The 22335-nt window shown below is 39.0% G+C and overlaps 1 protein-coding gene across 1 annotated transcript in view; it reads left to right on the top strand.

Moving 5' to 3' along the window:
• Positions 1-22335, top strand: part of LOC119412161 (inositol 1,4,5-trisphosphate receptor type 1) — a 125434-nt gene that overhangs the window by 39056 nt on the left and 64043 nt on the right. The window contains exons 15-35 of the mRNA XM_037679138.1: positions 78-250; positions 1896-2015; positions 2099-2290; positions 3120-3371; positions 3454-3595; positions 3686-3839; positions 3980-4173; positions 4249-4387; positions 4482-4536; positions 4627-4792; positions 4878-5045; positions 5170-5238; positions 5319-5456; positions 5578-5703; positions 5781-5981; positions 6357-6608; positions 11170-11295; positions 14997-15149; positions 16069-16189; positions 16281-16465; positions 21264-21412. Coding sequence (XP_037535066.1) covers positions 78-250; positions 1896-2015; positions 2099-2290; positions 3120-3371; positions 3454-3595; positions 3686-3839; positions 3980-4173; positions 4249-4387; positions 4482-4536; positions 4627-4792; positions 4878-5045; positions 5170-5238; positions 5319-5456; positions 5578-5703; positions 5781-5981; positions 6357-6608; positions 11170-11295; positions 14997-15149; positions 16069-16189; positions 16281-16465; positions 21264-21412 — 3275 coding nt within the window. The remainder of the gene's footprint in view (positions 1-77; positions 251-1895; positions 2016-2098; positions 2291-3119; positions 3372-3453; positions 3596-3685; positions 3840-3979; positions 4174-4248; positions 4388-4481; positions 4537-4626; positions 4793-4877; positions 5046-5169; positions 5239-5318; positions 5457-5577; positions 5704-5780; positions 5982-6356; positions 6609-11169; positions 11296-14996; positions 15150-16068; positions 16190-16280; positions 16466-21263; positions 21413-22335) is intronic.

The raw sequence follows: 22335 nt of genomic DNA, 5'->3' as shown, positions 1-22335 counted from the left end.
CTACAGCACTACTCTCTCCTTTAACTGTGCAGCCGTTCCTTCCACAGTAATTGTTCATCTTTTGTACGTTTCCACAGGAATATATAGCCAAGCAGTTCCGTTTCATGCAGAAACAGATTGGCTATGATGTGCTGGCAGAAGACACAATAACGGCTCTTCTCCACAACAACAGGAAGTTGCTAGAAAAACACATCACTGCTGCTGAGATAGACACATTTGTTACTCTAGTGAGGAAGAACCGGGAGCCCAGGTAGGCAAAGGAAGAAGGTGTTGCTGTGTCCAGTTTGAGTCAAATTTGTGTAAAAGATGTAAATCTGTGTGAATGTAGTTAAATCTATGAAGAAGTAAAACTTCTTGTGTGTGGCTTTATTTGTGATAACTTGATTACAACTAGTCTGCACTTGCACCTTTTTATTGATGAAATTTAAGCCTTTCTGGTCTGTTTTTAAGAGGTTTCTACAGTTTGAAATACACAAAGTGCACACTAGTCTTAGGAAATAAGTGTTATAAAAACAATCCTCAAACATTTTTTGCATGTAGTGTGTAGTGTTATCTCTATGACTGAAACGTCAGCCAGAATGTGGATCGTCTTTGCAGGGATAAGTCCTTTAGGCACATCTAAAAAAATCATTGACTTCTCATTCCATGATGGTTTTGGGCGTGCACCAAACTTCAGTTACAAGTTGTGGTGGTTTATTGTCAAGGTAGAAGCATGAAGTGTGGGGCAGATCATAGTATGATGTAGGGACAACAACACACTGGTGTGGCTTGGTCATCAGAATCTGAAGTGGCCATGCTGGCTTCATACCTAGGCTACAACCCCATTATGGCCACGCCTCTTCAAAGAAGTTGTTACAAAGCCCCGCCCCTCACTGCATCTGCTCCGTTTAATCCATACTATTCACGTACCATTAAACACAACACTATTCAAGTTAGTGTTCATGTGCCTTTTTGACACAAAGCAAAAAGCACGTTTTATTTATGATCAGACCTGCTTCAGCCTTTACTGAATATCTTCAAATCTAATGACACAATGTAATTTAAAATTCAAATCTATTCAAATAATAGTTTACAACCAAAACAATATTTTAATATGTGGTTTCTATGTTTTATACAAGCATCATCTATTTCACAACCCCCTCACGATGAAGAGTTTGTTCGTGGTTCATCCATATTTTAGACGGGGTGATTACACCTGCGTTTCTTGTAATTATTATTTCAGCATGTCTGCCCAGTTTAGTTTTAAATATGTTTTTCTTTTTCAAGTAAGAGACCTGCAGGTAAGACTGGAGAAGTTTGAGAAGAATCTCTTGTTGCTGCAGCAGCAGCAGAGTGATGCTGTCTCAGATTCAGGTTGATGTAGGAGGCATCTTTATCCATCTAGTCTGGTTAGATGTTCTAAAATGTTCTTGTTTTAAAGGAAAAGTCCCCAGATACTAACAAGTTTATGTGAATAACCTAGCACAAGAGTGACATTTGTGGTGACAGTGCTGGACTGGCATGATTTTCTAGCTTGAAGCTGCATCCTGACATGGTTGGAGAGAGTTGCACCTGTGGTGTCATGTGATCATGAGTGTTTGGTAGGATCAACATGTTACTGATGTATGGAGCTTGGTTCGTGCACAGGGCAGCATCTCTTTGATGCGGAAGATAGTAGGAATAACCTTTTTTTTTTTTTTTTGGTAAGTACCGAGTGTAGCAGTGTCAGTATTTCCTTTACGCTGAAAAACATTTTCCAAATTAGCCACAGTCCTTTCTGACTGGTTATGTGGGTCACGGAGAGCGTGTTGGAGTCAACATCTTGTGTGAGGGTGGCCCAATGATTTACTTGCACACCTAACAATGCTGCCACCCATACAAATTAAATACATTTTTCTTTCTTAACCTGTGTACAGATTTCTGGACTACCTGTCAGATCTGTGTGTGTCCATGAATAAATCCATCCCAGTGACACAGGAGCTCATCTGCAATGCAGTGTTGGACTCAAGCAATGCTGACATCCTCATCGAAACCAAGTGAGCTACTTATTTTAGTACATTAGCAAATTTTACTAACTAGACATGAGTACAATTTTTTTTTTGTATGTGCTGTTTACCAGATTGGTCCTGTCGAGGTTTGAGATCGAGGGGGCAGCAAACGGGGAGACCCCTGTAGAGGCAGAAGATGAAGAAGAGGTTTGGTTGTTCTGGAAAGACAACTGTAAGGAGATCCGCAGTAAGAGCGTCAGGGAGCTGGCACAGGATGCAAAGGAGGGTCAGAAGGAGGACCAAGAAGTGGTCAGCTATTACAGGTAATGCATTCTTGTTACTAATGAACATGTTCACTGAAACCGTTGTAGGATTGTGCTACAGGAACTGATCATTAACCTGTAATAATATATAAATTATTTTAACAAGCAGTGTGCTCTTATTCCCTCCTCGCTGATGGACTGGAATATTAAATGTTTGTAGTTTTTGAGATGAGTGTTTTACTGGACTGGACTGGACTGGAACAGGAAGTGTACGTAGAACTGTTTTTGGTGCAGAATATACAAGTGGGCAGGAGTTGCTGTGTAAAAGAAGAGGGGTAGTTTTTTCTAATTTCCTTGTTCGAGGTGATGCAGAGTGAAGGATCCTGTCAAATGAAGGGAGCAATTTTATCCACTACCAGGAGCATTGGCGGAGCCATGGGTTGTCCAATGGTGGCCTTGCCCACCATAGATTAATCTTCAGCCACCCCACTGGCCAACCCAATCATTTTAGGCAGCTACACTTTTAAACAATATTAAAACTAGAAAGCAAAGTTTCCTCAAATGAAAGCGGCGATTGGTTTACACATATATTTGGTTGTGGCCATCTTGGATTTTGACATGGCAACGCATTTTTCAAAAAGCACCTGTCTTGTGCTTATATGCAGCCACACACTGTAATAGAAGTTGGCCCGCTCCATATTTTTTAAGATCTCCACTTCACAAGGTTTACATATACATGGTGGTGGCCATTTTGGGTTTTAACATGGCAATCCAGTTTTCAAAAGGAGACTTTCACTATTCACAGTTCAAAGCCCTCAGCGACAGGAGACATACCACCTGAAATAACTAAAAATAAAAAATAATTTTATCCTTCTGTAATTTCTTGCAGGTGCCAGCTGAATCTCTTTGCACGGATGTGTTTGGATCGTCAGTACTTGGCCATCAACAAGATCTCTGGTCAGCTAGACGTGGATTTGATCCTGCACTGCATGTCTGACGAGGACCTGCCCTATGACTTGCGGGCATCTTTCTGCCGTCTGATGCTGCACATGCACGTGGACCGTGACCCTCAGGAGCAGGTCACACCAGTCAAATACGCTCGCCTGTGGTCTGAGATTCCCTCTAAAATCGCAATTGATGAGTGAGCAAATCTCATGAGTACTTTTAATTAGCTTGTATTTATAATTTCAAGAGTGTCATTGATGAAATTCTCAATTCTACAGCTATGACAATGATGCAACAACACGAGATGAGATCAAGGAGCGCTTCAGCCTCACCATGGATTTTGTGGAAAACTACCTGAGGGAAGTGGTGTCTCAGAATATTCCCTTCTCTGACAAAGAGAAAAACAAACTTACCTTTGAGGTAATTCCTCTGTGTGTGCTTCATGGACCGACAAAAGCTTGGATTAATAAATTGTATAGCACGCATTTTATTTTATTTTTTTGTTTGTAGGTAGTAAACCTGGCAAGAAACCTCATATATTTTGGTTTCTACAACTTCAGTGACTTGCTGCGCTTGACAAAAATCTTACTGAACATTTTAGACTGTGTGCATGTCAGCACTGTTTACCCCATAAACAAAATTGAGAAGGGGGATGAAAACAAAGGTAAACAATAGCTTCACTGAATATTCAGAAATATTTTTTTGTCAAGAAGGGGAAAAATAACAAAAATCAAGTGTGACCTGTTTTTTCCTCATCTCTTCCTCTTGAACGTTGCTGGCTCTTTGTCTGAATGTGTGATCCAGCTGGCAGTAATGTAATGAAGTCCATTCATGGAGTGGGGGAGCTGATGACACAGGTAGTGCTACGAGGAGGGGGTTTGCTTCCCTCCACACCAACTCATCAGCCTGAGGGAGACGTGGTGAAGACACAGACCGAACCCGAGAGAGAGGACATCATGGTCATGGACACAAAGCTCAAAATCATTGAGATACTGCAGGTGGGATGTAAAAAACCTCTTTAAGCCAAACTCAGAGTCTGTGCCATAACATTTGATTCATGTTTATTCCTACAGTTCATTCTGAATGTACGACTGGACTACAGGATTTCTTGCCTGCTCTGTATCTTTAAGCGGGAGTTTGATGAGAACAACCCACAAGGAGACAACCCTGCCAGTCAGAATGGAACCAACAACATTACAGCTCAGATGCCAGGTATAACATCTGCTTTAGGATCCACTCTTCTGTTCTATGAGTATGCTAAATCTGTGTTGTTTGATGTGTTTCCATCGTACTGCTTCACCTTTAGGGAATTTTGACTTTGAGAACATAGAGGAACAGGCGGAGGGAATCTTTGGTGGAAGGTAACTCATGGAATTAAAAACTTTTGAGTCCTGCTGTAACTGTAAGCAGGCAGCCTCTTGTAAAATTATTTTTATATTTTTGCATCAAAGTGAAGAAAACACTTCACTCGATCTGGATGACCATGGTGGTCGCACATTCCTAAGGGTTCTGCTGCACCTGACGATGCATGACTATCCTCCTCTTGTGTCTGGAGCCCTTCACCTGCTCTTCAGACACTTCAGCCAGAGGCAGGAAGTCCTCATGGCCTTTAAACAAGTAAAATCCCATCATTTCATTTTTCCCTATGGGCTGGACTTTCAAGATATGGTGGCTAAAATGATCTGGTCTTTAAATATTTTAGGTCCAGTTGCTGGTCACCAGTCAGGATGTTGAAAACTACAAGCAGATCAAGTCAGATCTAGACCAGTTGCGCTCTATTGTGGAGAAGTCTGAATTGTGGGTTTACAAGAGGCAGGGAGAGGATGTGATGGATGGAGATGGACCTTCAGAGTCTGACAACAAAAAGAAGGTACACTCCCAAAACTTGTTGCACAGTTTATCAAATATATCTAATATAAACAATAAGATTTAAAGAATGATATTAGGATTATTATTATTATTATTATTGCAACGACCTGCCCATTGTTTTTTAGGGAGATTCTTTTGGTTCGGACAAGAAGACCGAAAGCACCAGCTGTTACAATTACAGAGTTGTAAAAGAGGTATACACATTCATATTTTATTATTTGTGTTCATTTGGGTTTCTATTAAGATCTAAATCCTGCTCTTGTTGTGTGTTCAGATCCTTGTGCGCCTCAGTAAGCTGTGTGTCCAGGAGGGAAGCTCAGGAAAGAAGAGCAAGAAACAGCAGCAGAGGCTTCTGAGGAACATGGGAGCTCACAGCGTGGTGCTGGAACTCCTACAAATCCCCTACGAGAAGGTGGACAAAGTTTTGAACTGCACCCAAAATCATAAAGGAACTTAAAGATTGACATCGTTTTGAAATGTACGCAATACCTCAATAATTAAGTAATAAATACGTCTGTATTCTTTGCCACCAGGGTGAGGATGTTCTTATGCAGGAGATCATGAAACTGGCTCATGAATTCCTACAGAACTTCTGTGCAGGAAACCAGCAGAACCAGGCTCTCCTCCATAAACACATCAACTTGTTTCTGAACCCAGGAGTGAGTGCTGCAGTCTTTTAAAGAGTATGATTTCCCAAACAGGAAGTTTATTTGCTCCCTTCTTTCTGTTGTCGCAGATCCTGGAGGCGGTCACCATGCAGCACATCTTCATGAATAATTTCCAGCTGTGCAGTGAGATCAACGAGCGGGTGGTTCAGCACTTTGTCCACTGCACAGAGACGCATGGTCGACATGTCCAGTATCTCAAATTTCTGCAAACGATTGTTAAAGCTGAGAACAAGTTCATCAAAAAGTGCCAGGACATTGTCATGGCAGAGGTACAAGTATCATCTAATGTTTGTGCATATAGATGCTTAAAGCGCAGTAAAGAGATTTGGTTCAGTAATGTCTTTGTAACATTTCTCTGTTTAATTTGGATGAGGATCTATTAAAATATTTTAAATCCTCTCTGGCATCAGAGCAGCACCACTATTGTTCTTGTAAGATCTATAACAGTTTTTACTCAAGAAGTATTGTCAGTACAATTCCAGAAATGTCACTGCACATTACATGCATGATGTTTGGGTAGAAAAACAAGGCTCTGAAGAATCTCATCAAGAATACCAGTGATAGTGTCTGCATTGCAACAAGAGCCCTCACTCTGACTTTAAGACGAGATGTTTTTATTTACATCATTTTGTTCTCCTGCTCAGTTGGTGAACTCTGGTGAAGACGTCCTGGTCTTCTACAACGACCGAGCCTCCTTTCAGACCCTGGTCCAGATGATGCGTTCAGAGCGGGACCGCATGGATGAAAACAGTCCTCTCATGTATCACATCCACCTGGTGGAGCTCCTGGCCGTCTGCACGGAGGGCAAGAACGTCTACACCGAGATCAAGTGCAACTCCTTGTTACCCCTGGATGATATTGTGCGGGTGGTCACCCATGAAGACTGTATCCCAGAGGTAAAAATAAACAATAATTTTTACTTTATGTTCTCTTTTCCTTATGTTCTTGACCATCATTGAAGATGTCAAGGTCACAAACCACATTTCAGATGGTTTTAATATGCCTTTGGGACAAATGTCAGTGATATTTATATACAGTATACTGCATGTGAGTAATTAGCATGTATCTTTATAGAGACATTATTTTTGCAACTAATGTTTTATTTATTTAAGGCAGTAGTACTTGTCAGTAGTACTTGTCATGATATGCACACTTACAGAGGAACAAAAGTTCACAGACCCTACTGTGGCTCAACAAGACTAAAATAAAATGTGATATTTAACTGTAATCAAATAAATGCATCCAAAGATTAGCCCAGTTATTTTATCTTGCCTTAGTTAAAGAAAAAAGTTATTTTTGTGACATTTTGTCTAAAGATTACTCTTTTGGCCATGACCGCTTTTATTTTCAACAATCCAGCAGAACCTCTGAAAGCAATAACGGCAAACTACACCATCAGCTTCTGATTAATCAGAACTAGAAGTAAAACAAAATGTGCAGCCACTTTTAGATAAATAATAATAAAGTCCAAACTGTGCACAGAAACCCAACAGTTTCAGTTTATGAATGTTTACATTATCCCTGTATTATTGCCTTCATTGAATCTATTTTCTCTGTATTATCTTTAAAAAGAAAAAAATAGTTCAATCTGCGCAAAACACAAACACACATGTGGCAGAAATACCTGTATAAATACCTGTATAAATACTTGTATAAACAGCCTTTTATAAAATGAGGGCTGATCTCATTTTATCACAGTATTTGAGGCTTAGTAGGGATGCACGATATTGGATTTTTAGCAGATATGCCGATCTGTTAAAACTTATTTGGCCGATAACCGATATCAATACTAATTTTATTTTTATTTTTTTTAATTCCTAGACCTGCTTACAGAGACTACATAACTTTCTCTGCTGTGGAATTAAAATACTACATTATTCAGCATGGTCTTTGTCAGTTTGGTCTGCTACCAAATGCGGATGCCAAAAAGGGGTCTGAAAATGATGAAACACTTCAACTTGGATTATGTTTAATGTCAAATTTATTCATGACATGTACTCTCTCTAACACAATGACAACACTCGACCAATACAAATTTGTAAATTTTCACAAATCTAAACTCAACCTGTTCACAAGTGAAAAGCACATAAGTAGTAGTTCATTAATAGATATACTTGACAGTTTCTTAAATTAAAAAATAACTTAAAACAGAAGACTTTTGTATCGGTGAGTTTTTTTGATGGAATGGCCTATGTCTGATATTTAATACCGATACCATGCCGATAGTATTGTGCTTCCCTAAGGCTTAGTATGTTGATCTTCACTGACGCTGATTTTTTATTTTCTGTTCAGGATATTCTTTCATTTCAGGAAAAAATTACATGGTTTACAAATATTACTATGGTGTAATGTTTCAACTAGATCCTTTTCTAATTCGTCTGGTCAGATTTTAGACACAAACAGGTTTTTTTAATCTTTCTGAATCAGCGTTTTTTTCTTTCCAAATCTCAGTTGGTCCACGCTGAAACGTGGGCTCACATTGTGAGTGTAGTGGACTAGGCCTACGTCGAAACCCAGTCTAAGGTCAAAACTCTTGACCTTTAGAACCTTGTGGGACAGGAACTGTCATTTCATGTATTTGAATACATAAATACAGGTTCACCCATCCTGAGACTTTCTTTCTTGAAGATTCAAGTGAAAAGAACACTCTCTTTTTATTATCATTACTATCTTACAAATGTTGATAATCAAAGTGTCTTAGTTCAAACCATTTTAGATGTTGCAGTGAACTAATCAATTTTATTAACTGAGTAATGATTTTTATTCTCATGTTAAAAGCTGTTGCAGAGTAATTATGCATTTTTCTGATTTCTGCTTTTGAATGAGCAAGTGTGTGCGTTTACAAGGTTACAGTCAAACGAAAAACAAGTTGTTATGTTAAAACTGTCATGTTTTAGAATCCTCTCAGACGTAAATAGAGATGTTTTGCACCTGTTTCTTAAACACGCCACAACAAACCCTCTCGGTCTGTGAGAACATTTCTGAGCTGTCCCATAACAATTCTCGCTGTCTCTAACCTATTACGTCACAAAAACACACCCCTTCTGGTCGTTTCTGACCAATGAAAAATCCCAAAAAGTGAACCGGGAAAGAGTCTTTAAAATGTCAGTACTTCCTGGTCTACACAGACTCACACGGACTCACAGGTACCCAGAGTGACTTACGACTCACGGAGTTACAGAGTTCACGGAGTTGGAGAGTTGTCAGACTTCTAGAGTTCTGGAGTTCTGATGGAGTGCTGTTGGAGTTCCTGACATGACAACAAAGCTCTTCCGAGTTCCATGGGATTATAACATTTTCCACTGAGGTGAATGTGTGTCGAACAGAGCCTCGCCACTACTTCTGACGGGCTACAGCCATTCGAAGGAGACGCTGGACCGGTAGCGTTAACGGAACACCATATCTGCTGATTATCATCAGAAAGGTAATGGGTCAAGTTTCCTACCAAGCGTACCGAGGCGAGCTGGGCTTCTGATGGAGAGTGTCGGTTCTGGTGACCATTCAATTTCCCTCAAACCCCATCCTTTACTCCCTCTAAACTTCTTCCCATCTTTAAACTTTTCTATCAAGTAGAAATTCTTCCAGATATTTAGAAATGTCTGTGTAAAATGCTCACCCACATTCATGTGGGCAAAAGATCATAGTTGTACAGTTTTATAAATGTCTGTGGTGCAGCAACGGAAAAATCATGGCCGTATGATTTTTCCTGATTGATTGCTTGTTGTTATTTTCATAATTTGCCAAATTAATGTAAATGTTTGATGTTAAATTTGATTCTGTAAATAAATGACCGCATTCATTTTGATGGGTCAAATTTAAATGACGTCTCACGTTTGCATTTCCTTAAATTCAATGCACGTTTTATTCAGTCCAGAAAAATGAGGAATCCGCGTTAAATGATGAATACATCCCAGCATCTGTTCATCTACATGAGTAAACAGTGTTTGACATTTTCTAAAGACAAATCATCAGGGAATTATTGTCAGATGTCCTACACAGATTTACTCACCTTGACTATTATCAGTCTGACCATTCGTCCCTTGTTTTACCTCGGTGACACCTCCTCCAGCCAGTAATCGTTTCCTTCATGAAAAAGAGAAACTTCCTTTTCTGTTTGTCATCACTTCCATCCAGGTCACGGGTCGGCTGAACAGCAGGAAGTGAACTCACTGTCCTCACTACACAGCATGCGGTTCATTCATCTAATTTCCATTAAAACCCCAGTTTGTGTAACTCAAAATAAGTCAAAGTGTCAATGTTTAAACATTAGTTCTGTCTACAATGTTCTTAGGACCTAAAATAACATTGTAGTGGTCACTTGCCCACTTCTGACTGTAACATTAGGTGCTGCACCCCTCAGTTTGAAAACCACTGCTTTAAAGTAAAGACACTTGTAAGCACAATTCATTCAAAATATTTTACAATAGCTTGAGATTTTTCTATATTTTAAAAGGGTTGAAGATAAACATGGGCCAGAGATTGAACCTATAAATCCAACGATCAAACCGTATTTTTATTTTCATGAGAATAAAGATTGTAATTACTCACTGTCATGAAAACTGTTTGTACTGACTGTTTTTCTGTTATGTGGCCATGTTGACTGGTTTTGTTCTCAGTTTGCAATCACTTCTTTTTATTAACAGACAAACATTTAGCAGGTTATACGACCACATTCTGACCACGCTACTCATTCTGTTTGTCGGCCTGAACCAGATAATTTAAACGTGTCTGACGTTCATTTCCTCTTGAGCAACAATTCGTTTTCACAGATGGATAGAAAGGCGTAAGACGGCTTCTTTCTCTCTCCAACTGTATTGTATGTCCAACCTTCATTAATAAAGCCAAGTTTTGTTTCATGTTTGTTGGGTTTTACTCTCCTTGAAATCCTCTCATTCTCAAAGACAATCGTCTCAACTTACGACTCAGCAAATTTGTAGGTCTTTTTTATTTATTTTTTGGTTATTTAAGTCTTGGGTTTTTTTCTGTTAAAAGTTTGATTCTCATCAAAAGTCCTTTTTAGTTCTAACTGTCCGGTGAAGACTTCCAGGAATTTCTCATCAGGATACCTGGATGTGTTGAGGACACTGGCAGAAAGTCCTTATACTGTAGTTCAGTCCGTAGGCGTGTCAGACCTTAAGCAACGCTGTGAATTGAACAGCTCTTTATGCTTGATGCGTTGGTGGACTCTAAACTTTCCAGGCTATGTTAGTAACAGAACCTTTTTGAGTTCAGTACTTCTTAAACAGTTGCTGCTGAAAGTATGAGAGTACTGTTATGCTTTATATGTTAGCTAAACATGTCAGTGGCTTTTAAATTGATTTAGTTTTTTTTTTAATGTCTTACTATTTTAGAACAGCATGGGGCAGAAATGTTATAAAACTGTTCTAAGTGTCGTTTGTCTCTAATAAACATTTGTATTTATTTTTATTCAGTTAGATTTTCTGTTTGCCTTACCAGGTGAAGATTGCCTATATCAACTTCCTTAATCACTGTTATGTGGACACAGAGGTGGAGATGAAGGAGATCTATACATCCAACCACATGTGGAAGCTATTTGAGAACTTCCTGGTGGACATTTGTAGGGTAAGCCAAAATATATTTATCTTCTGCTGCCCAAAAGCAAAGGTGAATAGTTGTGTTTAACCTTTTCATATGTGTTCACTTGTCTGTATCGTTGTATTGTAAGCAACTGTTTCATGAAACATTTAATTGATTTGAATGAAAATCTCAGAAGGGAATCATGCATCTACAACTGACTTGACTTTTGAATTGGGCTCAATCAAATTTAAGATGGCCGCCACAGCTAGGTGACCTTAGCCAACACAAAAATGGCTATACTTCAGTTAATTTATTCAATATTGAGCTAAAATCTTATGTGGTAGGTGCTCAAAGTCTTAAACTACACATACCATGCAACCTTCTCAGTAACTTTTTGAGTAGGAGGCTAACGGCTAACGGTAGGAGGCTGGAATCATTTCCAACATCGACACAGATGTTCTGTTTGGTGGAAATGTTCGTGAACGCAGACTGTTTAAACTCTGATCACTGAGGGAAATGTCTCACCTGCATCACAGGCATGAAAAGAGTTATGAAGTCATAATCAGCAGCAGCTGTCAATCAATTTTGTAGAGATAACATGCAATTTCAAGAATCTAATAAAGAATTCACAATACATTTGTCTTTATTCTTTATCTTGCAGCAGTCCCAGCTGAATGCATGCAGCTCATAAACTTCACTTTGTTTTCTGTAACTACAGACACGATCATCAAGATCAAAAACATTATATTGTGAACATTTGAATAAGACTGTTTTAACTTTTAACTTTGACTCATCATGTTCCTCAGGGGGAAAATCAACCACCTTATTTAACTGACTAAAAATACTAGTTTTAAATATTTTAGTATTTTAGAGCTGTCTCAGCCTGAAATGAAAAATATCTAATTTAAATGATTTTTAAAAATGCTTTAAGATTTTTTTTTTTTTTTTTTAAACCCTACACTACAGTTTATTATTTATTTATTGACATGAGATTTATTTTAGGTAATTAAAAAGGTGTAATTCCTCCATTAGTACGTCAATGTCCACATCCTCCTCTGTTCTCCAAAACTCAGAACTGATGCTTGGTTCATTTTGGCCCCGTCAGAGTGATTCTGGACCACCTCCTCTGTAGAGTCAGACCTCCTAGTGGGGCTCGGTCCACTCTTCCTGTTTTAAAACAAATCATGATCACCCTCTTCATCAGCACAGTCCTCATTGTCTGACGCAAACTGTTCTCCTTCATGATCCTGTCCTCCGCCTGAAAGGTTCTGAATCTGCGGTTCCATCCTCCTCACATTCAAAAATCGTCTCGTCGTTTTGACTCAAAACACACTAAAACTGACTAAACACACTAAACTACACTAACTATAAAACTTAAAACACGCTAAATATCACAAATATCACAAATCTCTCAAACCTCGTGACTCACTCCTGCTCTCGCTGTCAATATTGCCAAACTCCTTTCAACTTTTGCATCTTTTTCTTCTTCCTGTAGATTTTTTTGTCTCTTGTCAAATAACTTGGAGCCTTGGTTAAGACAGAGTGGGGAGGTTGTTTGTTCGATGGGGGTGGGAGGTGAAAGCAGAGGGTGATGGGGGTGTTTTGTCCCTTCTTTGCTGCAGCCTCTCGCTCTAACGCGCTTCAGATATGATGATGATTTTCAAAAAAGGATGTGGCGTGGATTATTGATCATAACTCTGATTTTACTTGGACTATCAACACAATTTAAAAAACACTGTAGTTCAATTTAAAGTCTTTACTTTAGACTCAAATTAAAATGAGTCTCTGAGAGATTGTCTTTCTTGCTAGAGCAACTGAAATTGGTCATGTGACTATCATGCACCGGCACGTTGATTAACTTCAAAGAAGCAAAGTAATCAATCAGAGTAGGTGGCGCCAGACACTTGAGTAGGTGGTGAAATCACTGCCTGTTTGTGAAGGCAGACTATGAGAGTGACTTCTCTTGTTATCACATTTGTTTTGTATAATGTTATTTTGCTTTGCTTTGCATTTGCTTTCCTTTAAGGAATTCTAGGCCTGAGGTGTCCAATATTGGTCCTTCTGGGCCACTATCCTCCATGTTTTACTTATTTCTCTGCTCCAACACAACAGATTTGAAATTATGAATGAACAGACTTCTGCAGAACAAAAATAGGTAATTTAACCATTGAATCAGGTGTGTTATAGCAGAGAACCCCACTAAATCATGGGGGAGTGGTGGCGCAGAGGTTAGAAGATGGGCTTGTGATCGGAAAGTCGCAAGTTCACCTCCCGGTACCATCAACAGGTACCATCAACATCAAAATGTGGGTGGAAACGGTGAAACACCCACACCTCCCTCCACCCTCATTCGTCCCACTCTGAGCCCCTGAGCAAGGCCCTTAATCCCCACCATCTGCTCTCTAAACAGGTCTCTTGAAAATTAGTTCTCGTGGCTCAATGAGACTACCTGGATAAATAAAGGGTAAATGAAAAAAAAAACATTATGCAGCATAGTGATCCTCAAAGACCAAGACTGGACACTCCTGTTTTAGGACTTTTCCCCATCGCAGGGCGAAGAGGAAATACTCTTCGTCTGTCAGTCTGCATGTTGTGTGCATGAAAACTTGAAAAATTAGTTTGGTACCAATTTCTATTTCAGCGCGTGGCTACATCTAGATGTAAGAAAGTTCACCATCGAAAATTGGGCTGCTACATCAATGTACAAGATGACTGCCATTATATATTTATATTTTTAAATTTTTGATCTGAGTAACTTAAAAAATAAGCAACATGCCAACTTCCATTTTGGTGTGTGGTTGCATCTTGGCGTGAGACAGGTCAGAGTCAGTCAGAGTCAGAGTTTCTTTGACATTCGCACTTCATGTGGTACATGTGGTGGAGCGAAATTATGTACACAGGGTCCCAGTTACATCCAACAATAAAATGTAAAAGAAAAACGGTAATAACATCTAAGATATGAATTGAGAAAAACATCAACTAAATATACACTAAACACTCGTAACATAAAACATTACGTTGAACATCAGCACAAACATGAACATGAGTCCGTGTGAGCAGATGAGCACACATGAACATATCAACATTGAAACAGATCAGCAGCAACATGACACAGATCAGCAGCAACATGAAACAGATCAGCAGCAACATGATGTGATTTTTTACACAGTGATTATTCTGGTTAGAGATTCATGAGTCTAACAGCCTCAGGGTATAAGCTGTTCCTCAGTCTAGTGGTTCTACACTTAATGCTTCTCAACCTCCTTCCTGAGGAGAGTGGGACAAAAAGTGTGTGCTCCACTTACCAGGATCAATCAGTCTGTGCTGTCTGGGACAAGCAAAAAAAAAAAAAAGGGAGGAAAGAAAACTTCTTCCATACTTACACTCTGTAACTCCTACATAATTGAATATCTTGCACCAAAATATTAAGGCATTTCCTGCTCAATTCCAGTCTAGAAAAACACATCTTGACAATTTTGAACATTCTTTATTCAAGTCCCTCAGCCAAAAGGAACATCAGTGTATAGCTTGTATACACTGTGATCAATAGATAGAAAATGCTATTTTTTTTTAATATACAGTATATATATATATATATATATATATATATATATATATATGATGGTGTGTGAGAGTGATTTTTGGCTGCAAAGGAAGTAGTGAACCTATGTTACCTGTCTTTTATATCCAGGCAGTGCCATGAAGTGGCTTTGCCTTACGCAATTGCCGTCTCTGTCCTTTTGTAGGTGTGCAACAACACAAGTGACAGGAAGCATGCAGATACCATGTTGGAGCGTTATGTAACCGAGACAGTCATGAGCATTGTCACATGTTTCTTCAGCTCTCCCTTTTCTGACCAGAGCACAAGCTTGCAGGTAAGTGTGGACTGGCTCGTACATGCGTTTTCCTGAAGAAAACAGTTTTTTAAAGAGACAACCCACCTCACACAAATTATGCTTATATAATGACATTTGTCCCTTTACACAGATGGCTCGTCATATGTATGTAAGTGATAACTCCCCTCCCTCAACCCCTTCCACATACACAAAATAAAAAAGTCTCTTCAACCTTTTGATGTGCTCCGCATCATCTAGCTCTGAATGTTAAGACATTTTTATTGTGTTTCTGCTGCTTTGTTAGCGCATCTTCCTAGAGCTGTGGGCGTGTTGCACAAGGTTTTGCTGGGATGTGGTGCACATGATTCATTGATGCATCATTGGCTCACGTCAAACTTTTGACCTTCTGGTAGCCATGTCTGGTTCCCCTTGACTTTTCCGATAAAGTATGATCACTATCCTCTGTAGACTTCTAAATCCCTTGAGCAAAAACATTGTGGTTGTACATTAATTATATTTATCTGCTCAATACCAGATGGCCTGTTTTGTGATGCTTAAAATTAGTTTAATAGAAAATGTGGGTTTACCTCCATGGATTGTGGCTTTTCCAAGTATTTTGTGTGCAAAAGTTTACCAATAAATCGTGACACAGCAAAACTTTTCCTTTTCTCTTGTACCAGGCAGCTATTCTCGGAAAGCTCACAGAGGTATTTGTTGCGTTTTAGGGCTGTTGGCTGGTAGACATCAGTTCTATTTTTTAAGCATTGGTTGGATGTCCTGTGTTTGGTATGCAAAAGTAATATTTAGATGACCTGTTGGACCTGAACTCGTTGGCCTTTCCACAAAGACAAAGTACCCCCATGTTTTGAATTTAACCAATCATTACTTTGTAGTTGGAAAAGTTGTTTTCTAAACGTGTCTATCCTCTTATCTCAGGCAGTCTTTCCTGATGTTTTTCCTCTCATTTTTATTTATCTTCTAGACTCGTCAGCCAGTATTTGTGCAGCTGCTTCAGGGAGTCTTCAGAGTATACCACTGCAACTGGCTCAACCCTGTTCAGAAGGCCTCAGTCGAGGCTTGTATTAAAGTACTCTCAGACGTGGGTAAGCAGCAAGCTAACACTGACTGCTGATTTCTGTGTAAGCTCTTAGTGTTAGTATTGGTAATGGTAAAACTAGCACATTTATTTTCCAGCAAAGAGCAGAGCAATTGCCATCCCCGTGGATCTCGACAGTCAAGTGAATAACTTGTTTGTGAAGTCCAATAACGTTGTGCAGAAGAGCATTCTCAACTGGAGACTATCAGCCAAGAATACCTCCAGACGAGACTCTAGCCTGTGTACCTCTAAAGACTATAGAAACATCATTGAGAGGCTGCAGGTTGGTAGCTCCACTTGTTTTGGTTTTACTCTTTTATGCATCATTTTTTTATCTAACCAGACGTCTCAACTAACAGTAACCCAGTGAAAATAAGAAGACGTAATTGAAAATTGAAGAGAAAAAAAAAATCATCAATGCAAAAGCAGGGTAAAGGTAAAGACCTAGCCAACATTTTTCAGTCAGATCATCTGGACAGTTTCTTTTTTTTGTGCTGAAACGTTTCACCTTCAATCCGGAAGGCTTCATCAGTCAAGGAAACACACAACAAAACTGATTCTTCCCCCAACAGCTTACTCCAAAGTGGATCAAACCAGTTATGTCGGTGCTAAGATGGTCTCTTTGGCACGCCCCCTCCTCCATTGCCGTCCCTCTTCCTTGTTGACAGCCGTGTCAAACTGGTTGAACACAACAAAGTCCTTGCTCAAGGGTGGGTGGAGGGGGGGGGGGGTGCCAAAGAGCCCATCTTAGCACCAACATAACTGGTTTGTTCCACTTTGGAGTAAGCTGTTGGGGAAAGAATCAGTTTTGTTGTGTGTTTCCTTGACTGATGAAGCCTTCCGGATTGAAGGCGAAACGTTTCAGCACAAAAAGAGAAACTGTCTAGATGATCTGACTGAAAAATGTTGGATTGTACAGGTCCTTCTCAAAAAATTAGCATATTGTGATAAAGGTCATTATTTTCCATAATGTAATGATAAATATGAAACTTTCATATATTTCAGATTCATTGCACACCAACTGAAATATTTCAGGTCTTTAATTGTTTTAATACTGATGAGTATGGCATACAGCTCATGAAAACCCAAAATGCCTGTTCCAAAAAATTAGCATATTTCATCCCACCAATGAAAAACAAGTGATTTTTATACAAAAAATGCCAACCTTCAAATAATCATGTTCAGTTATGCACTCAATACTTGGTCGGGAATCCTTTTGCATGAATGTCTGCTTCAATGCGGCGTGGCATGGATGCAATCAGCCTGTGGCACTGCTGAGGTGTTATGGAGGCCCAGGATGCTTCGATAGCGGCCTTAAGCTCATCCAGAGTGTTGGGTCTTGCGTCTCTCAACTTTCTCTTCACAATATCCCACAGGTTCTCTATGGGGTTCAGGTCAGGAGAGTTGGCAGGCCAATTGAGCACAGTAATACCATGGTCAGTAAACCATTTACCAGTGGTTTTGGCACTGTGAGCAGGTGCCAGGTCGTGCTGAAAAATGAAATCTTCATCTCCATAAAGCTTTTCAGCAGATGGAAGCATGAGGTGCTCCAAAATCTCCTGATAGCTAGCTGCATTGACCCTGCCCTTGATAAAACACAGTGGACCAACACCAGCAGCTGACATGGCACCCCAGACCATCACTGACTGTGGGTGCTTCACACTGGACTTCTGGCATTTTGGCATTTCCTTCTCCCCAGTCTTCCTCCAGACTCTGGCACCTTGATTTCCGAATGACATGCAAAATTTGCTTTCATCCGAAAAAAGTACTTTGGACCACTGAGCAACAGTCCAGTGCTGCTTCTCTGTAGCCCAGGTCAGGCGCTTCTGCCGCTGTTTCTGGTTCAAAAGTGGCTTGACCTGGGGAATGCGGCACCTGTAGCCCATTTCCTGCACATGTCTGTGCATGGTGGCTCTGGATGTTTCTACGCCAGACTCAGTCCACTGCTTCCGCAGGTCCCCCAAGGTCTGGAATCGGCCCTTCTCCACAATCCTCCTCAGGGATCCGGTCACCTCTTTTCGTTGTGCAGCGTTTTCTGCCACACTTTTCCCTTCGCACAGACTTCCCACTGAGGTGCCTTGATACAGCACTCTGGGAACAGCCTATTCGTTCAGCAATTTCTTTCTGTGTCTTACCCTCTTGCTTGAGGGTGTCAATAATGGCCTTCTGGACAGCAGTCAGGTCGGCAGTCTTACCCATGATTGCGGTTTTGAGTAATGAACAAGGCTGGGAGTTTTTAAAAGCCTCAGGAATCTTTTGCAGGTGTTTAGAGTTACGTCGTTGATTCAGATGGTTAGGTTAATAGCTTGTTTAGAGAACCTTTTCATGATATGCTAATTTTTTGAGACAGGCATTTTGGGTTTTCATGAGCTGTATGCCATAATCATCAGTATTAAAACAATTAAAGACCTGAAATATTTCAGTTGGTTTGCAATGAATCTGAAATATATGAAAGTTTCATATTTATCATTACATTATGGAAAATAATGACCTTTATCACAATATGCTATTTTTTTAGAAGGACCTGTATACCTGGATTATTGAGCATGGACTATTTTGTTATAAAGACGTAGCATTTCGTAAAAAGATGCACATGGCCTGCTGCCTTTTGTCTCACTTTTAAACTAAGATAATTTTAGAATGGGACATGACAAAGTTAGAATTGATTTGGTTTTTGTAAATTAAATTAAATCAAATTTAATGCAATATTGTGTACTGTGCTCAAAGTATATGTTGTGGGTTGAGTTTTATTTGCTACCTCAGAACATTTTACCTTCATATCTTTCAAACTGACTTAGTTCTAGTCATTCTTTTACGCCCGTCAGGTGGACATATTACAGAATAGTCTCAATACAGCCAACTTTCTCTTGTCCCACCCTTAAGTCGTGACCTGCTCCAGAAAATTTAATAAAACTTCATCCACATATTCATCATCACTGGATGGAGTGTCATATACATTTTTCATCACCCAGCTCCAAGTCAAGATCACAAATAAAGGTCAGAGATTATATATGCTCTTTGCTTGTTCCAGCCATTGCTATATATTGCTGTATTACTGTGTACTACGGTAGTTTGTTGATGGGTAAATGATGCACCATATGCTGTACACTTGTTGAAAAATGGGTATTAGCTGTGGTGGACGTTTTGAATGATGTGACTCCAAATGTTAGAGTTTTAGATGCACATCAAATACTACTTCCATTTCATTGAAATCTGTCCAATGGTTCATGAGACACTTCAGTAATATGACACACAAACAAACACACAGGCAACAGGAAAACGTGATTGTTCTTTCGCTTGCAGAGACATGCGATAACAATAGTGAGACTTAACGTTAATGATGTTTACTGATCAAAGAGCAGCTTTAATAAAACACAATGCTTGATACCTTAAACTAGTAGTTCTTTATTAGAGGTTTTCTGTGTTTAAAAACCTGAACAGTTGATGGAGGAGATGAGGCAGTTATGTGCTATTTTAAGCTCCATTATCTTTAAGATCTTTAAGACGGGAAAATACTGCAATCTATTTATCTGTCAGCACAACTGGAGTGCTGTAACAAATACTCTAAATAACCAAATTCAGAACATGCACATGCAGCGCTTTAGTTTTTGTTTTGATCAGTAAATAGAAGTCACACTGTCAATTGTGTTTATACTAATTAGTTATATGTAAAAAAAAAAAAAGTTGCATAAATGTAAAATGGTTTGTTTGACTTGCATAGGTTAATTAGGTCTCTGTACCAAAGTCGTTTCTGCTGGCAATGTACCAAGAGTGATGTAATGCTTTTGGTAAACACTAGGCATACACAGTTCTTCAGAAGCCGTTTGTAATGTTATCCATTAAAACGTGTTTGCACTAAAAAGAAAAGTTGCTTCACCCCCCATTCTTGTAACACATGACTCAGTTTTTACTGGAAGTCTGTAAAATCACTGACCTGCCTGATTTTAGTTCACTTGTTATTTTAACACACAGAAAACACTGGCTTGGGAAGACATGCTCAGTTTGTTCTAAATAAAACAAGTTATTTGGTGACACACTTTCTATATAATCTTCTCATAGATTTAAATGTAGATTTTTTATTTTTTATTTTTTATTTTACTGACTTCCTCCCTGGACAAAGCATATCAGGATTCCCCCAGTTGTTGTTTTCTCCTTTATCTTTGTACTTCACTGCTTTCTGTTTTCTGATGCTTTGTGTTATCTTTATCAGACATCTCTTCATGAAGCCACCAAACCAGCTTTTGTCATAATGAAACCTTTTTTTTTTATTATTATGAGCCAACTTGACTGAAAGTGTTGAGAGAAACAACTTAATGGTAGATCATGTGAAATAAAATCTCTTCTTTCTCTTCTGTTATTTATTTACAAAAATCACAAATAAGTAATTGTTAAAACTATTTTGGTCTACATAAAATGTGCTTGTATTGTTATTTTATCAAAATAAGTCTACCTTGAATGATTTTGATATTTGAAAAATAAGACTTTAAATTCAGAATAACACTGACATAAAAAAAAAAAAACATTAACAAAAATTGTCACGTAAAATGGTGTTTTACACTTTTACGTCAATTTGCAGGGACAGCATCTTGAGCAGGGAGGCTCAGACATCTATTTTCACAGCCACCTCTTCCAAGGCATTCCCAGGACACCCTGGACATAGTCTCTCCATGGTGTCCTGGGTCTTCCTCAGGGTCTTTTTCCAGTTGGATATCCACCAATTCTATATTTCCATTTCTTGTTTGTTTCACACTATTTTTTACTTCTTTAAAATGGAGATGACAAATAAAAAAGCCCCAAATTATTTTAAATTCCAGGTTGTACAGCAACAACAAAGCAAAGAGAATACAGAGGAGGAGAATATTTTTAAACCATGTATTATTGGTTTTGATATAAAAACCAGACTTGTATTTTCATTAAAACATTTAAGAGTAGAACTTTCCCTACTTTCAAGTTTTGTTCAACATGCAAACATAGAGATTAAAACTGACGAGAAGCATGTCAACCTCTTATTCAATGATTTTCTGTTCAGACAAATGTCTTGGGTTTCTTGTAATCTCTGGTTTTGTCACTCTGCTCTTCAGGACATAGTATCTGCCCTGGAGGACCGTTTGAGGCCGCTGGTCCAAGCTGAGCTCTCAGTGCTGGTTGATGTCCTGCATCGACCGGAGCTGCTCTTCCCTGAAAACACAGAAGCTCGCAAGAAATGTGAAAGTGGAGGATTCATATCAAAGTGAGACTTCTGATGCTATTGATTTAATAGATTGACAAACTAAACATTCTTATTTAAAGAATTGTTTAATTTACAGTCATTTAGATGACTAACTCCAAAAGAAACTAGAACTGCAAGCAGTTATGACAGCGGTCAAAGCATGTCATCATGTCAACAGGAGACACGTCTGCTGTTGTGTGCTGTTTGTACTGACAGTTTTTGAGTGGCGGGGGGTAAACGGCTCAGCATGAGGGAAACTGAGCGCCCTTTGTAGCATTTAGCTAGCGCATCTGTATTGCGCACCGCTAGCTTAGTGCTACGTCAGTGCCGGCAGTTGTCGACGGGGTGTGTGTGTGTTGGGGGGGGTAGGCAGGGCACTCGGTTCTCGGCACCCTGCTTATGCAATGGTAGGGGAAACTTAAATATTTAAATATGTAAAATTAATTCACAACAAAATGTATTTTATCATTTCTGTGAAGCAGAGATATTTTCAATGAATGTTACTAAAGTTTTTTTTTTTCTAGCTTTATTTATTGCTCATGACAGACTTTATGGACGGAAGCCGTCACTTGTTGCAAATTAAGAAAATGCAGTTACATGCTTTTTGATCCTAAATAATCACGTCTGTTTTGAAAATATTAAATTTTTTGGTATAAAGAATATATAGTGAGCACCTGCAAAATCACAGTTCAGTTTGCTGAATCAGTTCAATTCAGTTTATTTAATTAGCGTCAAGTCACAACAGAAGTCATCTCAGGGCTCTGAACAGAAACATTCATATATATATACATATTTTAAATATCAGTCATCAGTCATTTGTAGATTTTTACCTTAGAACCTAAATAATAATTGATCACGAAAACTAGTGCAATTTCACCGAAATGCAAATATACCTTGCAATTTTTTTTAGTTCTTTTTTTTGGTGGTGTGGGGGGGGGGGGGGG

This window comes from Nematolebias whitei, chromosome 7, assembly GCF_014905685.2.
Source record: "Nematolebias whitei isolate Nwh7 chromosome 7, NemWhi1, whole genome shotgun sequence".
NCBI lineage: Eukaryota > Metazoa > Chordata > Actinopteri > Cyprinodontiformes > Rivulidae > Nematolebias > Nematolebias whitei.
The sequence above is the reverse complement of the archived record's forward strand: the minus strand, read 5'-3'. Positions and strand labels throughout refer to the sequence as shown.